Source organism: Prionailurus viverrinus, chromosome F2, assembly GCF_022837055.1.
Source record: "Prionailurus viverrinus isolate Anna chromosome F2, UM_Priviv_1.0, whole genome shotgun sequence".
NCBI classification, from domain to species: Eukaryota; Metazoa; Chordata; class Mammalia; order Carnivora; family Felidae; genus Prionailurus; species Prionailurus viverrinus.
This window is the reverse complement of record NC_062578.1, coordinates 45,658,444-45,683,845: the sequence shown is the minus strand read 5'-3', so window position 1 is coordinate 45,683,845 and position 25,402 is coordinate 45,658,444. Positions and strand designations below refer to the sequence as shown.

Genomic DNA, 25,402 nt, shown 5'->3' with positions numbered 1-25,402 from the left:
GGAACAGGAAGGTAAAGATCACTGGGAATGCTTAGTGGTTACGTTTAATGGAATCCAATGCAGCTGATGGCTCAGAAGGAGTAAGTTGCTTCAGAACTGAAATTGGCAGTAATGCTGCAAAAAGATACATTTTATTTATAGCTAAGAACTAACAAGTTTTTCCCCTCTTGAAGTACATGGATTTCCTTGAACCACTAACAAATACTGACGTCAGGGCAAAAAACGTAGATGAAAAACTTTGATCAGCATTTCCAATGACGATTTTGTCAAACAATATATATAGATCAAACACTCCTTTGCAAGCTGGTACAGCGATTCTGGAAAACAGTATGGAGGTTCCTCAAAAAATTAAAAGCAAAACTACCCTAGGACCCAGCAATTGCACTACTAGGTATTTATTCAAGGGATACAGGTGCTGTTTCGAAGGGACGCATGAACCCCAATATTTATAGCAGCACTATCAACAACAGCCAAAGTGCGGAACGAGCCCAAATGTCCATCGATGGATGAATGGATAAAGAAGATGTGGGGTGTGGGGGGGGGGGTGGGTGTGTGGGTGTGTGGGTGCATGTATGTGTATAATGGAGTATTATTCGGCAATCAAAAAGAATGAAATCTTGCCATTTGCAACTACGTGGATGGAACTGGAGGGCATTAAGTTAAGCAAAATTAGTCAGAGAAAGACAAAAATCATATCACTTCACTCATATGAGGACTTTAAGACACAAAACAGATAAACAGAAGGGAAGGGAAGCAAATAATATAAAAACAGAGAGAGGGACAAAACATAAGAGACTCTTAAATATGGAGAACAAACAGTGCGTTACTGGAGGGCTTGTGGCAGGGGGAATGGGCTAAATGGGTAAGGGGCACTAAGGAATCTACTCCTGAACTCACTGTTGTACTATATGCTAACTAATTTGGTTGTAAATTAAAAAAATAAAATTAAAAATAAGAAAATGTATCTTCAAAATTAGTCATTCATTTTACTAAAACATGCTGGGAAATAGTGTAGATTCTAATCACAGTAGCTGCTTAACTTAAGTAATATTTATTGAAGTGGATGAAGTTTAACTAAAATACAGGGTCTAGACCTCTCAAAAAACTGCCAACAGAATTAAAATTTCACTCAATATGTTTCATGTAAAAACTGTTAAGATCATACTTCACAAGAAGAAAAATCCTATAATCCAAAACAGCCAAACTAATTGGAATCTTAGAAACCATCCTGAGCAGGAATTCTCAAAGGAGGGTATTTACACTCCTAGGCATACACAGAATAAGCCAAAGAGAACTCTAAGTGACAAAATAAGCACAGTAAGTCTAAGCTGAGGAGCAACATCATCTATTAATTAAAACAGCAATGGTATTAAAGTATTTGCAGTAATCTACTGCCTATCAGGGCCATTCCACTAAGGTTGTTTATTTTGGACCTTTCCATTCCCCAAAAGCCCTCCATTACCAAGAAATTACTACTTGGTTTTCTTGGTGGAAAGCTGTACCAACCCATCCCCATTGCTGTGACCCTCCTTTGTTTGCTGTTTGTATCTGGTTAAAAGCAATACTGCTACAACTTTGAGATTGAATTCTTTTATCCATAACTGACTAGCTATACCTCTACCTCAGGTAAGTTACTTAGCCTCTCTGTGCCATGGTTTTCTCACCTATTTTAAAAAAAGAGGGAGAAGAGTAAATATACCTCATGTTGACATTTAAGTAATCTATTGTATGCACAGGGATGGTGTTTGGCACATAGTAAGTGCTCAGTAATTACTTGTTGTTACTTAAAAAGGAGCTGAATCAATTTAGAAAAATTTAATCTCAAATATAACATAATGGAATATCTAAAAATGTCAACCTGACTACAAACCAGAAGTACACCTCTTATAATTCTGTTCTGTAGATAGCTCAAAGTTTGCCTGTACTAACTACCAAGATGTTTTCAGCAAGACTTGGAAGGAAGAAGTGAAGTAGCGGCCATATTCTTTTCCCACTCAAAATGCCAGCATGACAATAGGTAATACTGCTTCTCACGCATGTTTCAGTTTATCTGCTGGTTGCTTAGTTGGCCCAGGTAGCAGCCAGTCCCACAGCAACTCCAGCTTTGGCACAACGTCCTCCTTTAACTCATCTGACTCCTGGGCTAGGAGCACTGTTCACTGTTAGCTATGTGATAAAGGATACCATATTGTCTCACACGATACCTCTATCATCAAAGTTGGAAATAGTAAGGGACCAAGTTCCACCAATGCTCACAGGTTCTGATTTGTCTTTGCTTTCCCTTACTTCATGTCTGTCTTCCCTTCTTGACTTTCTGCCTTGCTGATTTCAGGAAACAGCACAAACAGAGATGGAACAACTTACACAGTTTAAACAGCTCCCACAGCTGAGTATGGAGAAATCTTTTTTAATAAATCCTTGTACATTTCCCAGTGCTTCTCTGCTTCTCTCATTAAACCTTGACTGAAGCACAATTTCTACAAGGTGCATTTTATGTACTGGTTGAGAATATTCTATAAATCAAAAAAAGAAGAAAGAAAGAAAGAAAGAAAGAAAGAAAGAAAGAAAGAAAGAAAGAAAGAACGAACCAACCAACCTTGGGGCGCCTGCATGGCTCAGTCAGTTAAGCCTCTGACTCTTGATTTCTGCTCAGGTCAAGATCTCTTCGTGAGATCAAGCCTGTTGGGCTCTGCGTGGACAGGATGGAGCCTGCTTGAGATTTCTCTCTCTCTCTCTCTGTCCCTCTTCTACACACACACACACTCTCAAAATAAGTAAATGAACATTTAAAAAACAGATGGATAAAATTCGTAAGAAATGTCAACCATACACAGCAAATTAATATCTTGTGAAATGTATGTAGAACTCATAAAGTGTATAAACAAGCATCTTATAAAACATAGGTAGAATTCTCAAGACATGTTAAATATAGAGAGTCAATTAGTAGTCTTTAAGAGTAGAGGGAGAGCAAACATATAAACACCGCATGCCACAGCATGTTGGTAGTGAGGTCTGCCCTGCTCATATCCTATCTGGAGTGTGCTGCCTTCTCTCTACCCTCTGGCTTCTCACTTGTGTTCTGATTAATCTAGATTGTGCTCTGATGCAAATTTTTGCCTTTATATGACTTGCAACCTGCTTTACAGAGTTAGTGATTTATTGACTATTTTGGAACCAAGTCCATGACAGGCAGTATTTTAAGCTGAAATTGCTGTGTGAGGATTTTGTTAACCTGACACTTTGTGAAAAACATAAGTATACACTCACTGTAAGTAATCTGATCACATATTACCTACGTGATCAAAAAGTTTTGATAAGAGTACTTTAACTTTTACAAAACAATTCTAGTACAGTGCAATCTGACATAACAGCCCCAAGGTAACTACTCCAAAATGCCCACTGAAAACAGTCTAAAATCTGCACAACTAACACTAAATCGGCCATCATATTGACAGTTTGAGAAACACAAGTAAAACAGGAATACTTAAAAGCTGAATGGAATAAAAAGGCTAGTATTTGGTTAGAGGAAATAGGTACTCAGTAATTATTTACGTCAATAGCCTGAGAAAGTGAAAACTCTCATGAGAGATTGCACTTGCATAACTTTAATTACTTTCCCATGTTCATACCATTGCTTGGCTTCTAAGTTTCAGAAAAAGAGTTTGATCAACTGCTGACTTAAAAAGATATCCTACTGCTTTTATCTTTTAGTAAAGCTACTGTCTACAAAGACCTCCCCCAAGAAGCATGGAATATGAACTATAGGACTGCTTATGTCTGGTTGCTTATATCCCAGCCTGCATTCATTACTTCACCCCATTAACATTCCACGCTGAGAGTCCTTTGCCAGTTTTATGAGGCGAAACCACAAAATGTCAGGTTAACAAAATCCTCACCCAGCAATTTCACCTTAAAATACTGCCTGTCAAGGACTTGCTTCCAAGATATTCAATAAATCACTAACTCTATAAAGCAGGTTGCAAGTTAAATAAAGACAAAAATTTGCATCATAGCAAATCAACATTAATGAGAACACAAACTGATTATTCAGAACTACAACTTTATGGAGAAGAGTATAGCAATATAACTTCAAACGTACCTGGTAGCCTGTATCAATTTTTAATTGTGCTTACAGTTATACATTTACACTTTTATACAATTATACATAACTCTCTATTACAACCATTTCCAGTCCCTCAGACACTGAATTTGAATCAGCATGATATACTAAAGAGCTTGGAGACATGAACGTACTGGTTCAATTCCTGGTTCTGCCACTTATTAACTATGTGGCTTAGAGACAGTTAATAAACTAAGTAAGAAATCTCACCACTGCATGGACAGTCATGGAGTTAAGAAATTCAGGGTGAATATGAAAGGGAAAGAAATAAAAGGAACAGTTTGTGACACATGCATAGTGTCTATTAAATGCATCTACCTGCACCTTTTCCTTTGTTCACCAGGAATGACAGACTATGAATTGGTCAGTTGGTCAGGCCTATGCACCACCTGTGCATCCTCCAAGTTAATGATCACTGTCATTGCTAATACTTGGCTCTCATGACAATTATTAAATCTTTCTGGATAACTATGTTCCAAGCAAATATCTTTAAGTGGAATAGTCCATGGTTGAATCTATCTTTACACTCTCTAGTTGACCATGTTACAGATCTCCTGAAGAAGCTTCACAGTGGACATTAACCACTCTTAGACTACCAAAATGGACAGAAATTTATCCGAATGATACCTGAAACCTACATTCTACTGTGGGCTGGAGTTAGTCGCCTAAAAGCTCTTGCTGGACAACTACTGACTACCAGGTATTACAGCTTTCTCAGAACTGTCAATCAGGACCGGGAAAGGATCATCAATTTTTCAGGCCTCAACAGTCTCTACCAGAAAAATGGGTAGGAAAGGTGAGGGCTCCAAACTAAATAATGTGTATAGCCCAGGGAACTGACATGAGAGCAGGTCACATTTAACTGCCCTACACTAGTTTCCAAAAGGAAAGCAAATCATACTCTGATTCTGTACAACAGTTTTCTGATAAAAATGCATTAATGACCTTTGTGATTCAGTACAGGGTGCAGAGGAGAACATACATAAAAGTGAACCATCAAGGAATTAAGATAAAAATGTTTAAGAACCATTGCTGTGTGTTTTCCATGTGTCCTTGATTCCAAACTAATACTTATTATTACCTTTCTTTTAATCCATTCCCATTTCTCCAAATTCCTTTGTAAATGCAGATAAAATAGAACAGGATAAGAAACCAACATAGAACTCTTGCAATAGCTAAGCCTTTGCAAAATTATGCTTCAAACTATACGAATCTTTGACACAGACATGTGGACTGTATTCATATTAAATTTCCAATTCAAAAATTCAATGATCATTCATGCTTTCAATCTCAGAAGCAAAACCAATCTAAAAGAAAAGTCATTAATATTAAAAACTCAAACACTGTTATTGTCATTCACATTAGACTAATATGATGAAAATTCATGAACACTTCTCAAACTAAAAATTTACTCTTATCTTCCTCTTCTGTTCTCCTAAGTGAAGATTTGGAGACCTTTTTTTTTTTTTTAAACTTAGAGACGGGGGGGGGGGGGGGGGGCGGGGGGAGAGAACGCGTGCACGTGCGACCCCCAAGCAGAGCGCAACACAGGGCTGGATCTCAGGAACAACAGCAAGATCATGATCTGAACCGAAATCAAGAGTTGGACACTTAATCCACTGAGCCACCCAGGTACCCCTGGAGGCCTTTTTACATGCAAAATTACATTTATACATCCAGAGCAACATAAAGATTAGCACCTGCAATTAAGTGAAAACAATGATCTAGTAAAACCCTAAATCTAATGATTAAATCTTCTCTTACTCAATGAATACATTTTAATAGAGCACCTATATATTTTAGTGAGGTAGATCTCAAGTACCTCATGAAAACCCTAATTATTTTGCCATATACTATTAGTAAAGGGCAGTTCAATAACAAATGACTCTAAGAAAAGAACGAAGTTATATAAATAAAGACAAAAGCAACCAAAGTAACAACTGAGGCTCTTATCAGAATGATACAACTAAAGCAGCACATAGTCTTTGGATACAGGCAAACAGGCCCTGATTTTATTGTGTTCTCTAACACTTAAAAGCAGCCTGTTTGGCTTCCTACAATAATTGTTAACACATAAGGCAAAAAGAGACTTAGGAATTTACACTTTGATCAGCAACTCAAAGGACACAAAATCCCACCTCTTTTCCTGCATACACACAGAAGAAATCCAAGAAGTCTAGAAACTACTTGTGTTGCAAACGGAAATAAGATTGAATACAATTAATTATGTATTATGGCTAAGTCTTAATCCTCACGATATCCCATATCACATTTTTTATATGGCAGAAGTTAAATAAATGCTTTATAAACCTACTAACCAAAAAAAAAAAAAAATGTTATTTGCAAGTAAAGTGAAATTATAAATGCTATTCAAATGCAAATTTAAAACTCACAGTCTCAGCATTGGAAATGAAAAAAAAAAAACAGTTCATCTGATATAAGTGTAAAAACGGAGAGTAGATTAAAAAGTTTTTAACTTTTTACAGGTAAAAAAAACATGGCAATTATCTTATATAGTCATTATCTTATTTAAGCTGATTCCTAAGATTGTACATAAAATAATCTTCAGTTTTAAAAACAACTTAAAACCATCTGAACCAATATGAATTTTAATCAGATAGGTTTTCAGTAATTTTATGGAATGCTACAGAATCGGATTTTGGGAAGAGAACCTACAACTGACCATAGCTACTTTTCCTGTAGAAGTCACCCAATGTTCAAAGAAGATAATTGCTTAAATCATATGAATGCTAAACATTTCTTTAAGCTTTAAAGACTGCAGCACTGACTCAAAACCAAACTTAAACTCTTAAACCAAAGGTCTAGGGCAAGCAGATTTGCAAAGGCAGTAATATCTGACCCAAAGGTGACCTTGAAGAATAAAAGGAAGAGAAAATTTTAGCTTTTTCACACTGCAAGTATCAAAGCAAAGTGGCTACTTTAAAAACTCTTGTTCATGATAATCATATTTATGTGAGTTAAAATTTTAATAAACATTTATTTGAGGAAAACCTCGATACTTGTAAGGTCTCCCATTCTATAAAATGCAAAGCAGCATTTACAGATTAAATGTTTCCTCTTTTAAATAAATGGGATGACTTTTTTTTTTTTTGACAGAGAAAGAGAGAGAGAAAGACAGAGCATGAGCAGGGGAGGGGCAGAGAGCGAGGGAGACACAGAATCTGAAGCAGGCTCCAGGCTCTGAGCTGTCAGCACAGAGCCCGACACGGGGCTCGAACTCACAGACTGTGAGATCATGACCGGAGCCAAAGTCGGAAGTTCAACCCACTAAGCCACGCAGGTGCCCCGGGATAGCAATTTTAAAGGGAAGACTAGGAGTTCCTTCCAACATTTTCAAAGTAATGAGTCTCATTAAAATTACAAGTAACTATTTCATCTTCGTCTGTTAGTAAGTAGTTTGAATTGAGTCGGATAAGAGTTAAACACGTCAAATAACAGGACAAAAGTAGCAAATTATTTACTAAGGAAGCACAATACATAAACTTTGGTTGGCCAAAATCACAGGAAGCAGAAAATGAGCTAAAAAAGAGTAAGAAATTATTGATGCTTTATTTTAAAAATCTATGTAACAAATATCAGGATTAACAAAGGAGGCAAGGTCCTTAGCCTTTTACCATAGCCTGCACTATCACACTGACATTAGCAAAACAACATAAATGAAGAGGAAAAACATTAAGATGCTGGCAAACTAACATACTTAGAGGTAGACCCTTATCCTACAGGTCTCTTTAAAATTGAAAGTAGGGGCGCCTGGGTGGCGCAGTCGGTTAAGCGTCCGACTTCAGCCAGGTCACAATCTCGCGGTCCGTGAGTTCGAGCCCCGCGTCGGGCTCTGGGCCGATGGCTCGGAGCCTGGAGCCTGTTTCCGATTCTGTGTCTCCCTCTCTCTCTGCCCCTCCCCCGTTCATGCTCTGTCTCTCTCTGTCCCAGAAATAAATAAAAAACGTTGAAAAAAAATAAAAAAATAAAAATAAATAAATAAAATTGAAAGTAAACCATCATATTTTTTTGATTTAAATTTTAGTTAGTTAACATATAGTGCAATATTGGTTTCAGGAGCAGAATTCAGTGAATCATCATCCCTTACAAACAACCCCCAGTGCTCAGCCATCAAAAAGAATGAAATCTTGCCATTTACAATGTGGATGGAGCCAGAATATATTATGCTAAGCAAAATAAGTCAATCAGAGAAAGACAAATACCATAAGATTTCACTCATATGTGGAATTTAAGAAACCTATTGCTAATCTAATGCTCTCTGGGAAACTAGAGGCCATGATCCCAGAGACAGCATTCTAAATTAAGATTCACAAGTTCCCCAACACAAGAATAAAGACACAGATGATAGCTGTGGAGCCTATTGTAAGCAAATCACTTCCTCATATACTTTCAATATTGGAATATAGGATGACATATAGGACTTTTTAATAACAGCAAGCAAGTATTTTCTTTTTTTTTTTTTTTTGACAGAGAGAGAAAACACACAAACAGGGAAGAAGGGCAGGAGAGAGAGAGAGAGAGAGAGACAGAGAGACAGAGAGAGAGACAGAGAAAGAAAGAGAGAGAATATATCCCAAGCAGGCTCCAAGCTAAGCACAGACTGTGACGGGAGGCTCCCTCTTACAACTGAGATCTCAGCCCCATCCAAAATCAAGAGTGGGACCTTCAACCAAGTTAGCGATCAAGGCTCTCAGGAAACAAGTATTTATCAAGTGGCCACTAGTACTGGAAAATAACGTGGTGATTAAAAAAGCAATAGTCCCATCCCACATGAAGCACATGTCAAGTACCTGAAATACATTATAACATTTTATCTACTTCATTCTGTAAGATATTATCTTCCCAGGTTTCCAGAAAGGAAACTGGGGTTATGAGAGGTTAACTAACTTGTCCAATAGCACAAAGTCAATAGCAAGTCAGTACGTAGAACTTAAATTCAAATCCAATATTGGAACTCTTGCCTGCAACCTGTACCATTTGTTCTATAGGCAATAGATTCTATATGAGGACTGTACCACCCTCTAGGGGCATTTCTGGAAATTAATGTTTCTGGTGGTCACAATGATTAAAAGACACTACAGACACTGGGTATCAGCCGAGAATGTTAAAACTTGTTCAATGCTCAAAACAGTCCCTATACAACAAAGAACAGTCTTGTATCTTCCACAATTCTCAAATATCCTACCAGGAATTCATGTGAATGAAAAATCTCTTTATAATTACTTAAGCCTATAATCTAACTTCATTTTACCTCTAAAAATAGAGTGGTTTAAACTTAATTCTTAGAGTTAAAAAAAAAAAAAAACCAAGAATTCCAAAAATTTAACTACACGATACAGGAGAAAACTTATGAATCATTGAGAATTTGACCAAGAGGTGTTTACTATTTCAGAAAATCACATCACTCATGTGATCATCATGATTATTCCACTTGAGTGTTCATACTGCCTATTTATCAAACATGTAGGCAGGCAAGACTTACAAATGTCCCAATGTAACACACCTGGCAGGCTAAATGTCTTACTTGAGCATTTCATCATGTTTTCTAGTTACACTCTAAATATTAATATTTATATATATGTATACATATATATATATATATAAATTACTTTCCTCTTCTTTCTCCCTTAATATGATTGTGGGTTATCATCTTAAAAAGGTACATTAACTACAAATTTTCTATCGAGATAGTAAAAGCCTTAGAAAATACCTGTCACAGAAAGGAGCATTAGATCTGATAGGGTCAAGAACCACTACACTATATCATTGTAGCCCTAATTGTGACATAACTAGGCGATACCCTTGCCCTTAATAAAACACAATTGGAACCATTCCAATTAAAAGATTCAACTATACTCATGAATATTTTTCATATGTTACTCTCAATAGCAAGGAATTTCCTTATATTGAACTAAAGTTACTTACCCTAGAATTCAAATTTGTTTGTTCTCTGTCTGGAGATCTAGGAATAGCTAAACTGAAAGTACTATACAGAAGCTGCATTTTATCAATGGAATTTGCCAATCTCTCTCTTACTGTATTTCCTAGTTAAGTGTTCAATTAATGTTTACTCACACAATGACAACTGATTACACAGCATTCTTATTTAATATCAGTATGCTCATGAACTGAATAATCCACTACATCAACTATTTTATAAATGTCTTCCACTCACAAATTTTTGGTTGAGTACATGGATTGAAATATTACTTCTATCCAGTAGGAAAAGTCACAAAAAGAAGGCTTAATTTGAAGAGACAGTAAATTAGAATGGGAAGACAATGGCATTAATATCTGAATTGGAATACTACAGTCAAGGTTTAAAACGTTAATTGTGAATTAAAGTTTTCCAAGGGTCTCCTATTTTTCCCAACACAAAATACAATAGTTGTTTAGAAATATATATATACATCTATAGGAAACACATATTTTTCTACTAACCTATGGATTTTACAGAACCTTGGTGCATATACCTGCATTTATGACAAAATTTTATTTTGAGAGAAAGAGAAAGAACGAGGAGAGGGACAGAGAGAGAGGGAGACTGAGAATCCCAAGTAGGCTCCACACTGTCAGTGCAGAGGCTAACATGGGGCTTGATCTCACTATCTGTGAGACTATGACCTGAGCTGAAACAAAGAGACGCTTAACCAAATGAGCCACCCAGATGCCCCTATGACAAAACTTTTTTAAAAGAATGAGTTGAATAATTCTTGTCCCATTGCAAATCCTTGTTTTAGAGAAGCCTTCCAATACTCTCACCTCACAGATAAGACAAAGATGCCACTGCTTATATAATGATTTAATGGTTCAGCTTCTCTAGACCTTTTTCTAAAGTTCAGGTCAAAAGCGTCTCACTAAATGACTGTACAAGATACACTATGTTTTATTGCCAGATCTGAAATCATAATCAAAAAGGTCTTGATTATAAATATGGCAACCAATATAGCAGATGGGGTCATTACCACTTTTAGCCACAAAAGATGAACTACAAAGCTCATTCTATGCCACCAATGAAGTAGATCCAAGGCCACATACCAGCTCCTGTTGCCTACATGCAGTTGCATTTTGGTTACACCTCTGCCCCTACATTTTATATCTAAGACATTATTATATGACTAAGCATAGAAAAGCCTTGCAGAAAGCTGACACATCAAAGCTGCCAGTGTAATGGGAAATAAGAAATAAAGCCACAGAGCAGAAAGCTTGCTTGTTTGACTTCAGCTGTACATTGGTCAGAGAGACAAAAACAAATCTTTGGAAATTTGAATGATAAACTAATATTCAAGTAGATTTGCAGCCTGAATTCACACTACCAGTGAAGTCCAATAAACTCTCAAGCAGACAACTGAAATTATGGTAGTCTCAAGCTGTACTGCCACCAGATTACTATAAGAAGCAAACAGTTTTCCTTCTTAGCAGAATTTGACCTGAACTCAGGCCATTAGCAATTGTTAAAATATCATGGAATATACAAGGACTCCTGAAAATCTAAGAGATGGTACAATAAGGGAAATTGTAAGACTAATAACCAATGAGATTGTATATAAATGTTTTCAGAATTAACAAAAAGAGGGGCACGTGGGTGGCTCAGTCAGTTGAGCATCTGACTCTTGATTTCAGCTCAGGTCATGATCTCACAATTAGTGAAATCGACCCCATTGTTGGGCTCTGCACTGACAGCATGAAGCCTGCATGGGATTCTCTCTCCCTCTCTCTGCACCTCCCCCCATGAATAAACATTTTTAAAAAAAGAATTAAGAACAACAAATGAAATTATACTTAGGAAGCAGATGAAAAGGGATTCAGTATCGCAACATTCAGAGGCTTTCAAAGGAGAAAAATAAAACAAAGTTCTAGCTAGGGAATTACACTTTCTTACTCATAAACTGGAAGCATATCTTTCTAAAGGAATACTTAAAGTAAGATGGAAAGTTTCAAAAGCTTTGTCTTTATATGTGTAATTTTTTGGTAAAATTATATAACTACACAAGTTATTAATCCCAAGGACAGTAATTCTAACAATTTTTAGAAGTCAAACTGAAAAGTTAACATTTTAAAAAACAATGAAAAGATAAGTTTAAAGCGTCATCCTATTATCTCTGAAGTCAAATTACAAACATATACATATATTAAAAAATAAAGAATACACATATAAAACCCTGAATTATTGCCACTCTTTATCAAAAGATTAAAGATGACAGGTGAATTTTTGTGTCCCCTTTAATGTTAACCAGATTCAGATTCACAATTTTATCAGTACTGAACCCATTATTACCTCTTTGACAAGATCCGTAAGAGACCATTCTTTTACTCATGTACTAATACTTGTTTAATTGAGTTAATTAATCACAGCCTAACCATAATATCTCAAACAGACCTCACACAGCATTCAAAGTGTAGTTTGAAATCTAACCCTCCCTCCCTTTTCTTTAAACTGGCTTGGGGGATGAAGTCAATAAATTGTCAATTAATAACATACTTGCTTTGATGATTCTTCAGTAATTTACTGTCATCCCACTTCATAAATTTTTTAGTAAAAGTTCTGGGATTTCAAGTAAGATACCTCTTCCATGGGAAAACTCAGTTTAAGAGTTTTCTGCTGCCAATAAACCAATAAGACAGACTGGCTGATAATCCTCCCACACTATACCGTGGAAGTATAAGCACTCAACCAGTGAAAGCTTAATTTGTTCCGCCAATGGCACAGAAAACTACTTAATTTATTCACTAAATAGATCTGAACATTAGTCTCTTGCTTTTGGTTATGGACTGAGTTGAACTAGGTTATTCATAGACAAAAACAGTCTTGAACCTAACAGTGTCAGTACAATAAACAGAACTGTATCCCATCCACTACCAGAGCTCAGGGGCTCCACTATTTATATGCTCTATCAGCTTGTAATGAGAATTCACAGCTACCCAAGGCCAGCCTCCCCTAAACAACATCATCTTCCCACTGAAGTCAGATACCCCTAAACGATAATGAAGACATATAATCCCTACTACATTGGCCTTTCTAGCACTCTAGTTATCACTTTTACCTCCTGTCCACAAAGCCCTGACCTCTGTACTAAGATTCTTACACTTTTACCCGTCTCAGAGAAAACTCCCTAACATATTCATGCTGTCCATTCAGCCCTCTTGTCCTCTAAATACCAGTTTCCTGACTTCATATCTTCCAAGGACTAGTCCTCCCAACCAATTTGCCAGATGCCCTTAAATCAGCTCAATAAACCCTCTTCACATTTATTACAATGAATATGCCAAATAGGGGGGGAAACTAGAACATTTCTAGTCATAATAAAAACAACATGTATTAATAAAATAAAATAAGAATTAAACATAGTGATGCTCTAAGTAGACTAAGTGAGAGACACTTTTTAAGTAGGCTCTACGCTCATCACAGGGCTTGAGCTCATGACCCTGAGATCGAGTCGCATGCTCTACTGCCTGAGCCAGCCGGGCGCCTCAAGAGACACCTTTTGACAGAGCAGACAAGAACAAATAGTTATTCTCAAAGTGGTAAATACATAAGGGAAAGAAACTAACAAAATGACTAATGTCAAATGGGCAAAAGCTTGGATTTCAGTCCATTTCCTTATTTTTGCCTCTTGAGAATAACTATTAGCAATTCCCATTATCTCCCATTAAAGATAAATTTACCAGGTGGCCATTACCAAAGATGTGATTCTCATTCAAAATCATTTTGTAACTGAAATGTATTGAAAAAACTTTTACTGAACACCAACCTATATGCCTAAACCTAAATATTAAGCATTAAGAGACAAGTAAGAGGGGCACCCAGCCAGCTCAGTCTATAGAGCATTCAACTTTTGATCTTGGGCTCTTGAGCTCACACCCAAGATAAATGAGAAAGAGTCCCTGTATCTGAGCTGCTCCTAATTTAGCGGAAGACACTGACAAAAATTAGTCATAATTTTTATAAGAGTTTTAATAAAATATTCATAAAAGGTTACAGAACGCAGAGAAGAAACCAACATGAGGGGCACCCAACTTGCCTTGTAAAAGAAGTTTGCAAATGAATTTTTAATGGAAGTAATGCTTCAATGGAACAGAGTGGGGAAGAGAAAAGCAGGGAGTGCTTCCTATGTATTGAAATTGTATACACAAATGAAAATGGTAAGGGAGAACAGCATTTCATGGAACTGAAAATGGTTCCACATAGTGAGAGAACAGCATGCATACGAAAACACTACATAGGATATTAGAGTTGTAAATACTCCTAAGAAGTCTGAACTTTATCCAGAAAGCAGTGAGGGAGTCATTAAAGAATATTTCAAAAGGAAGTGAAAGGGCCAAATTTGTCTTACAGCAAAGTTTTATAGAGAAGTCTTAGGATTTGGTGACTACCCCAACAGGAATGATGGAAAATGAGGACCATCCCTAGGTTTCTGATTGGACTGCTAACACCACCATTCACTGACACAGAACAACACAGGTCAAAGTGCAGGTTTGAAGTAAAATGGTGAAAAGAAGTTGGAAATGCTGAGTCTAATGTGCCTGTGAATGATCTGAAATTTTTTTTAAAGATAACCCTGCTACTCAGGGAAAATATCGGCACTATGCATGTTCAGGGATAGCACAAATTTGACATTTTATCTTTACAGAACCAACTGGAACAATACAATGCTGGATACATAATAACTCCTTCTAGCCACTAGAATCAATACTTTAGTCTATACAAAAATGGTTTTCTTTTAAAGCAATCATACTTGCCAACAGAAAATATGAACCTCATTAAAATGTTCCTTCTTTCCATATACCTGAATATCCTCTCATAACAGAGTGATTTCAGATTAACCACGAAATAAAGACTACTTTTTCGGGTTTTTTTGTTCCAGTCGCATACTTTTGTCATTACAATGATAACTACTAACATTTGTATGTGCAAATCTTATTCTAAATAAATCCTTTACTTAGGTGAGTTCACATAATCTTCATGACAAACCTATGACACAGATACTATTATTATTCCTATCTTATCAACGAGAAGACAAAAGGTACTGAAGAGTCCAGAAAGTTGCCCATGATCATAGAGATAGTACATAATGGAGCCAGGAACCAGTCTGATTTCAAAGCCCATGCTTTGACCACTATACTGTACCATCTGTCATAAATGATATTACTCTAATAAATTAGGATTATGCAACATCCAATTTTACTCAGAAGCTATGGAGAACTACCAATACAAACAAATAAGTAGATCATGAGCATAAATGGAAAAGCAGATCCCTACTAGTAAGAGATCTTTACTATATCTTTACTTAGTGAAAATCTTTCAGGCACTGAGCCACACTCAGCACTAAGTAATCACACAAAAGAAACAAGCACAGTAAAGCTGCATTGCGTGGGGGGCTATGAGGAGACAGGATTTCTGTAGCTGCTTCAAGATCTTATACTACTAGAATTTCACTTTTGGATTCACTGATCTCAAGAATCCAAGAGCCTTTAAAATATTTAAAACATTCATCATTCTTAATGGCACCTCAATTCCTTTAATGGTGGTATCACTATAGAGAAAATACGGCTAGTTATAAAGTTAAAGCGCAGTATGAATTACATGGAAATCTGAACCATATGAAAAATGCGTGCCCACTGTCTCTAGCATCAATTTTGCAAAATAATCATGCTTTCTCTATCTCTTCTCTTTCTCAACTGCTTTTAAACAACAAATTAAGACCTTTTTTCATCATGTTATTCATATGTCATAATTTTTACTGGTATTCAGCATCAAAATACTGAAATGCTAATCTGAAGCACAGGGAATTACTAATAGTTACTAGGGATTGTCCTAGTAATCTGGCTGGAGAGTGTGAAGTAATGGCAAGGCAAGTGTACTAATGGACAGAAAGTTCACTGTCTTCAAACCCCCGAAAGATGTCTTGATAGCAGCCTTGGTGCAGCAGAAAATCTGGATGACCCTGCCTTCTTAGACTGAGTCCTCTCAGAGACATTTAAGTAAGGAGTTACAGAGAGACATAACCACAGTGGTAGTTTTCACACTTGAAACTCTGAGTGCTAGTTTAATTGATGGGAAAATATAATCAGTTAAGGTGAAAATCGTAAGAATAGATCTATACCTTAGATATTTTATTTAAACATAAAACATAAGTGTACATTCTCTCACTAATCTTTAGATGTATGTAGATAAAGCCAAGAACTTCAAATTCGAGTTCTTCCTCATCTTACATAAACACCTCTAATGGATCATGTACAATTATAACTTTCAACTTAAAAAAAATAATAAAGTTCATGTTCCATAATGGAGTTACTGTGATAAAATGAGACAGCACCCTTAAAATAGTGCCTGACACTAGTAAGTACCCAATAAAAGCATTTAATATTTTCATTATATACACAGAACTTAGCTGACAAAAATGACATCTATATTAATATAACTTTTAAATAGCCCTATGAAGTAGGCTAGTATTTATTAATATTCCTAATTCCCAGTTTAGAATACCTGAGGTACACAGCACATAATGACAAACACCAATAAATGATAGCGTTGAAATTTGAACCTAGTGCTAGAAACATGCAGGCAATTGCCCTTGAAAAGTTAAGTGAAGGAAAAGGAGAACTAGCAAGAGAATAAAGAAGAGCCATCATATCTCCAAGTAAACTCTCCTTCATAACTACCACCACCTACAAGTTGGAAAAAACAAAGCATTAATGATCTGGAAACTGTACTCTTATTCAAACATGTATTAGGGTTGGTCACATATTGATTTGTTGGTTGGTACAGCAACCACTTTAAGCTACTACTCACTGTTGAGAAAAGTTTAAGCAGATTTCAAACACCATTTGTTTAGGATACAAAAGGTATCCAACAATGTTACTATGTCGCAGTTGCATACTGTTACAGTATGTATTCCACAACCAACACTCTACCTAAGATTTTTGTAACTGACAAAATTATTTTTCAAAATTGACATAAAATTAATTTAGAATAAGTGACCTGTTAACCAAAGCAAATTAATGGCCCATGTGCTATTCACTAAGGTATAACCAGAGATAAAGGAACTCAGGTAGTATTTGGGAACTGGAATCAAGAGAGGGATGACCCAAACAAGAGCACATGAACTGATGGAGCCCTGCATAATTGTGCTCACTCTGAACTTTACACACACACACACACAGACACACAGACACACACACACACACACACACACACACACACACACACACACACACACTTGCTTAATGGGATCTTAAATAAGATAGCTGTAGGGAAGTATATCAAAAGATAGGACTCAAAAGAAGGTTATTTGAAGACTTACATTCAAGTCTGATCTTGTAAATAAAACTTCTCTTTGTGGCACATGCTCCTTCTAGATCAGCAGGTTGTAGTTACAGAATCGTGTATCAAAACAGCAAAGCAAACCACCTAGCTCATGTTAATTTTAATTTTTTTTTATGTAGAGACAGACTAAGAAAAAAATCTAAAAATGTAGCAGAATAAACAACTGGAACATAAATTCACGTTAAATATGGAATCATTCTGTTGACGAAAATAAAAAACACTAGTAATAAAACAGTTGACAAACTGCATTAAGTACTTCCCAAACATCCGTTTTTGTACAGCTGAGGTAAAATTAAGTAGGAGGTGCTAACTCTTTACATTCACTGTCTTTAATCTTCAAAAGAAACCCTATAAGGGAGTGAAACTGTTTGACAAATTTTACAGACGGGAAAATGAAAAACTTGGAGTTTTAAGTGTATTTCCCAAGTCACAACAATAGTAAAAGCAAATCTGTATTTGAAAACAAGTTTGCCTGATTCCAAAGTCTAATCTCTTTCTCCTAAATGATGCTACAAATGAAACTGAAGAAATGATTTGCAAAATAATTGTCAGATGTAAGCATTAAATCTTCCAGGAAAAAATAAACTTACATGTCAACAGCTACTTGCATATCTCAAAAAGTTCCAAAAAAAAAAAAAAAGGGGGGGGGGACAGAAAGAGTAATTTACTGTGAAACAAAGATGTATTAAGACAGCAAGAAACATTTATTTGAATTTCTGCAATGTTAACCATTCGCATATTAAAATTTATAGTTATACTTGTTTGGCACTAATTAAGTATTTGAAAAATAAACTTTAATGGTTCTCAAGTGCAAAATAACACACCAAGATGTGCTTTTAATAATTTAATTTGTTAGGCAAGTTCACAAAGATGAATGTTAACGAAATTATTCCCATCACCTTTTTTTATATTAGTACAACATTAGAAAAATACAAATACCCACCAATCATATTATCTACCAACAAGAAATTAATTATATATGTAATCATACAACAGAATGCTACCATGTCATATAAAATTAGGATGAAAAGTTGTATTCACTGTCATAGAAGGATGGCTTTCAAAAACACGGAAGTGAAAAAACAGGTAAAGAGAATATATCGTATGAAAATTATTCATGGAGAATTGTGTATTTATATATCTAACCATAAAATATTATCTGAAAGGATATTTGTCAAAATATTAACATTTGCAAATGATTGCTAATACTTCTATATATTTTCCTGTTGTGTTCGATTAAGCATTTATCATAATAAAATGCATTTTCATTTTGGGAAAAAGAATGAATTAGCACACGGTTTTACATACTATTCATATGAACATGGTGAGTAATAATGTCTTAGAAACCTAATCAATCAGGGTGCCTGGGTTGCTCAGTTAAGCATCTGACTCTTGATTTCGGCTCAGGTCCTGATCTCACAGTATGTGAGTTTGAGCCCCACATCAGGCTCTGCAGTGATGGCGCAGAGCCTGCTTGGATTTTCTCTTTCTCTCAATATAAATAAACATTAAAAAAAACCTAATCAATCCATACAACAGTTTTTTCCAAAAACCCATTTCTTAGATTTATAACAATAAAAATGGCTAGATCTTACCCCCAAAAAAGTTACAAACACAATTACAAGTTTATTAAAAATTTATAGGTACTAGAACAACATGTGCTTTTCATGTTTCTGACCTGGTCTGGCACAGAAATGCTATTTACAGATGTAATACCTAAAAACATAATTAAGAGAGTCACAAAAAAGTCAAGTAAACCAATTATAAACTCATTTGTAATCCTAATAATTATTTACATTATATACATGTTTTGTTGCTTTGATTTTGACATGATTTATGACCATTCAGATTCATTCCTTCAAATTCAGAACAGATCTCTTCTGATCATAAACTAATACTTAAACTTTTTTAATAACACATTTCAAAACATACTTCTCTTATTACCTCTTTTCCAGTTATATTGCTCAGAAGCATTTTGTTAGTCTGTAAAGTTACTATATAACTAAATAATTATCGTATGTATTAACAATGTATTATTTTCTGATATATCTCCATAACTCTTTTCTACTGCTTATTATTGCTCCATGTTCTTCTCAGTATGGCACCAGCATAATGGCTCTAAGTTTAGGAACATCAATTGTTTGTCAATGAGAATGATATCTTATACTTTTTTTTTTTTTTTTTTTAGAGAGCAAGAGAGCAAGCATGAGTGGAGGAGAAGGGCAGAGAGAACAAGAACCCCAAGCAGGCTCCGTGCTCAACACGGAGCACAGTGCGGGTCTCGATCCCACAGCCATGGGATCGTGACTGAAGCTGAAATCAAGAATTGGATGGTCAGCCAAGCTGAGTCACCTAGGTGGCCCAATATATTATACTTTTTCATCATGACAAATATTTTAACATTCGACTTAAAAATACAAACTAGTCAAACATAGTATCTTCAATATTGCCTTAGAGCCATCAACTCAGCCACATGGTGCTTTCCTCAGTTGTACTTCCGTGTGTTGGATACTATCATAACACACCAACTTTGTTAGAATAATAATTTTACTTTCATCAGTTTAAACAACACTGTAATAAATAATAACAATAAGCAAATTCCCTTGGTTTGTAACATAAGTAGTGACCTCTTTAAAGTGGAGTCTTTATATAATGGATAGTCAACACAAAGGTATTCAGTGCCTGGTATCAAATCATTTAATAAATTACGAAACACTGAACATGAGATCAAGTAATTTACACAAAGATTGGGTTCCCAAGCTAGACCTGGAATTTATGAGTAACAGCCTGAGAGTTACAGATACATTTTTTCATATAACATTCATCTTTTCTTAGCGATGCTCTATCACTCCATGATATTTCCTAATTCTCTTTGGACTTGACATCAAAATGGTAGTGGAAAGGAGATGATCAAGAAACACAATAATTATTAACAGTTTTGTTTATAAATAATTGTGATTCAAATACACAGACTGTATTTTAGGAAAAAATGTAAAAATTCTACACACAAAGGATATAATACATAAAATTTACCCCAGAACAGCAAATATGTGGAGCGTATTTTGTTACTCTTAAACACAAACACATTTTAGACTTCATTTAAAGTAAATAAACTAATCACTATTAATATATATAAATGAGTTTGTAGTTTTAGGAATCTGAGTATATGTGACAAACATATAAGCAAAGTATAATCATCTAGGTCTACGTGTTTAATTTTTAGAAATTTTAAATGCACAGTATCTAAATACGATCTTTTAAGCTACAAACTTCAGAGGCTTACTTCAGAGGCTATAGTCATTAAAAGTAATGGATAAAGTTGGTCAGTAATTAAATTGATCACATCTCCCTGAAGGCCAAAAACCTAATGGATGACAACAGAGCTCAACATTTTCCAGCTGCTAAGGAGTAAAGGCTTTCAACATTTGGATGTATGCAGGCATCTTATTTTCCCAGGATTTCAAAGTCCACATGCAGGCTGCTGTTCAGCTATAATAAATGAGTAATTCAAGTAGGGCATGACTGCTTCTTGTATTAACTTGATAAAGATGTTTCACTCCAAATGCATCAACAGTTGTGTTAAGTCATCCCTTTCACAGGCTGAGACTTACTTATGCTATGCTTTGTTAACAATGAATCCAATAATAAAAAAAAAAAAGGTTTATTAACGTCTGCATTTGTTTTTCTAAGGCTAAAAATCAAGTTGTACTTAATAATTAACTCCAAGCTAAACCACATAAAAACTAAATACAATCTAATGGTCCCAATACTTATTTTAATTTTAAAGCTTTGTCTCAGAAAACAAAAGCAGTACTAACAAGTACACCAAATATTTTTTATTTTACAATCACATTATAAAATAGAAACATTTTAAATACAATGTTTTGATTATAGTTACCTGAATATACTAAAATAATTTAGAAAGAAAATTGCTTTACCATAAATATGTACTAAACACTTTCTAACAGTAATTACACATCTACACTTCTATAAAAATAGGGACTGGGGCGCCTGGGCGGCTCACTCAGTTAAGCGTCTGACTTCGGCTCAGGTCATGATCTCCCGGGTTGTGAGTTCGAGCCCCACGTCGGGCTTTGTGCTGACAGCTAAGAGCCTGGAGCCTGCTTCGGATTCTGTGCCCCACTCTCTCTCTGTCCCTCCTCTATTCACACACACCTTTTCTCTCAAAAATAAATAAACATTATAATTTTTTTAATTTAAAAAAAAAAGAGGGACTTAAACTAATAATTACCAAACATTTAAAACAAAAGATAGGACAATTAAAATACTTGTAATGCTTAAACAATTTTCAACTCATATGCAGTCTATTATTCCAGACATAAATATCAATCCCTCTTTGAGAACCCTTTGCTAATATGATTAAATCCTTCATTCTTGATTCAAATTAATGCCTCTCCTCTATTTTCAGATAGTACTTTTCACCCAATCAGTTGCAGCATTAGTTGAGCTTGTTTTTAGAATTAGCTGTATGTGTATACAACTTAATAGAGCTCTACTGAATACCTTTTTTTTTTAATGTTTATTTCTGAAAGAGAGAGAGTGCGCACACAAGTAGGGGAGGAGCAGAGAGGGAGACACAGAATTCAAAGCAGTCTCCATGATCTGAGCTCTCAGCACAGAGCCCAACAAGGGGCTCAAATCCACAAACTAAGAGATCATGACCTGAGCCAAACTCAGATACTTAACCAACTGAGGGACCCAGGTGCCCCAGTGAATACCTTTTTTATCAGTCTCTAACACTGTCGTGCATGCAGCTAGTAGCCATAAACTGAATAATCAATGATTTAGGGTCGGTCCGATTTTCTCCATAGTCTTTGCTCTTTCATATAATGGTTAAGAGTATGATTTTTAGAGTCAAACTGCTTAGGGCTCTACTTAAAATGCTTGGAATAATACCTAGCACATAGGAAGAACTAGCAAAATATTTATATTATACCAATTGCCTCTATCACCCTAAATAAAACCTGCTTTTTGTTCCTTCATTCCTCATCTCAGTGAAAGGTGCCCTACTGAGTACCCAGCTCTCTAAAGTAGAACACTGGGTGATTGCCTACTGTGTGCCCTTTCCCTTAGCCTTCATCTTCAATTAACTATCAACTCCTACTGATTCCAACACATTAAAATCTCAAAAATGTAACTCTCTTCATTGGCATTATCCTTTTCTTCATTCCAACATTCTCCTACTTGATCTCCCTGCCTCCTGGCTTTTACCCTCACCCAGCCTGCTCCCTAAGTTGGTTTCTAAAGCATAAATATGACTTTAAAAAGTTGCAATTGCTCCCTTTAGCCTTCAGTCCAAAACCTTTAAAATGGTTTTCAAGGCCTTTCATAACCTAATCGGGCATTAACTCTTATCATCCTCCTGTTCCATTCTAAGCTGCCATTCCAGGGAACTTAGTTGCATTTTCCTGAAACCTAATGCATTATTTCTCCTCTAGCTCATAATTAACTTCTCATCTTGGACATGACTGATTCCAGGAAATTTTTCCCAAGTCTAAGTAAAGACTTCCTTCAATGTGAATTCACACTACTTTGCTTTATAACAATGTTTAAACTATCTTTTAATTATATGCTTTATCTATAAATCTCCCTCAATGAACTATAAGTTCATTAGTCTTTTTCATCTTCATATCCTAAGGTTCCAGTACAAAGTAAATACATGCAGAATGAGTGAAGATAACTAGTTACCTGAAAAGGGCCATTTAAATGAATATACATAATAAAAAGAACATAGGACAAGAAGACAGTCTGTCTGATCTCTTCCACTCACTACCTATTTGACCCTGGTGATATCTGACCACCTGAAAAATGTTTGCTTTATTCTTTTCTATGGACTAGAAATGACCTTCAAAGTTCCTCTCCCTTAAAATATATGCATTTACACAGGATTAGTAATTAAAATCTTATTTTAAAGTTAACTGGCAATTAATGATTTAATAATATCAAACTGAATTAAGAAAAAAAACCTCCTACCCAGTAAACTCTAGTTTAACGTTGTCTATTTTTCCTTCCTTCTCCATTCAGTGGCTGCCTATCACCCTGTCAGTTTTAGGCCCATCACTACCTTTCCTCCCCCAAAGAGTATTATTCACCAAGCTGTGCCTGCCTTTCATCAATTATAACTTATTATCTCATAAAATTTCATGCTCACATATTGGAGTGATGAGGGAGCAAAAGGCAAGCTGAGGGCAAAGCACAAGGGAGTATACCCCACTCCCCCCCAGGTGGGATAGGTGTGATATTCCTCAGGCATTCCTGGCTGCTCAAGGACACAAGAAAGGACAGAAAACAAATGGTTAAACTGATAAAGTCTCCATCAGGTTACAAATATCTTAGTAAATTATAAGAAAAAGGCAATCTTCTCAATAGCCTAATCTCCAGAAACCAATAGACAGACTCAGTTTCCTGGAACCCCAGTATCACCCTCCCCTCCATGTGATGTCGGGAACAAAGGCAAGAAGGAAATGACAGGTAAAATTGTATGGAAACCAATTTGACAATAAATTTCATAAATTTCATAAATAAATAAATAAATAAATAAATAAATAAAAATTTCCTTATAGCCTTCAGCCCTCTGACCAGTACTTGAGGGTTAAACATTTCTCTAGGAACCCCCTATAACTTAATGTTAACGTTGTGACAGAGGGAAAAACAACTTAGCTTGACAAGAGCTAGGCCTTCAGTAATCTTTGAGTCTTCAGCAAGAAGTTTGGAAACTTCCCTTTTGACTTTATCTCCCCCAAGTCCATGGTATCTAACCAGTTACCCTTCACAACCCCAGAGCAGCTGTTCCTGCCCACAGATCCCATACCTGTACTTTAATAAAATCACCTTTTTGCACCAAAGACATCTTCAAGAATTCTTTCTTAGCTGTCAGCTCCAAACTCAAACCCCACCATCACCCCAAAATCTCATCAGGAGCATACTGAAATTCCTGACTTTTCTTTTTCCTGTCACTTCCTATCCAGACTCTCCAAGAAAATGTTCTACTCGCTACTGGAGTCCAGAATTAATCCTAATCAAAAATAATAATCATAAGTAACATGTTAAGTGGGAAAAAAAAGAACAAGAAAACTACAGTTAACCCCTGAACAACAGGTTTGTACTATGCAAATCTATTTATATGTATTTTTTTTTGACAAATACAACCCATAAAAGAATTTTCTTCTCCTTTTGATCTTAGTAACATTTTCTTTTCTCTAGCCTACTTTATTATAAAAAGTTAATATATGTAACACACAAAATGTATGTTAACCAACTCTCTGTTATCAGTAAGGTTTCCAGTGAAAAGCAGGCTATTATTAGTAGTTAAGTTTTGGGGGAGTCAAAAGTTATACATGGATTTTCAACTATGTGGGGAATCAGTGCCTCTAACCCCTGTATTATTCAAGGGTCAGCTATACTTGGAAATGAGGGTAAAAACAATAAAAAAACAACACTGCTATCAACTTCTGATGTCACAGAAATGTCAGTAAATATCTTTAAATGTCTCTCTAAAAGCACCTTTTTACTGGGTGCTTGGGTGGCTCAGTCGGTTAAATGTCCAAGTCTTGATTTTGGCTCAGGTAACGATTTCAGGGTTTGTGAGTTCAAGGCCTACATGCAGTTCCGTGCTGACAGTGCAGAGCCTGCTTAGGATTTTCTCTCTCACCCTCTTTCTCTGCCCCTCCCCTCCTTGCTCTCTCTCAAAATAAATAAACTTTCAAAAAAAATTTTAATGAAAATATCTTTTTACAATTCCATTCTCCTAAGTCAACTTTTACCTTAAATAATTTTAAGTATTAAGTTTACTGATTTATTTTTTCAATAAAGTACTATCTAAAGTACTGACTACTAGTTTTCATTAAAAGTTTAGAATATCTCAACTTCATTGTTGAGTTTAACAACAACAACCAAAAAATTCGGGGTGCCTG

At 35.6% G+C, this 25,402-nt stretch overlaps 1 protein-coding gene across 12 annotated transcripts in view; it reads right to left on the bottom strand.

Moving 5' to 3' along the window:
- The window catches only part of VPS13B (vacuolar protein sorting 13 homolog B), an 843,987-nt gene that overhangs the window by 523,832 nt on the left and 294,753 nt on the right, over positions 1-25,402 (bottom strand). The window contains exon 20 of one of the 12 annotated variants that reach the window (XM_047842697.1): positions 20,656-21,089. The exons of the other annotated variants lie outside the window; for them this stretch is intronic. Coding sequence (XP_047698653.1) covers positions 21,085-21,089 — 5 coding nt within the window. The 3' untranslated portion in view covers positions 20,656-21,084. Of the gene's footprint in view, positions 1-20,655; positions 21,090-25,402 lie in introns of those variants that run through there. 12 annotated transcript variants of the gene reach the window in all.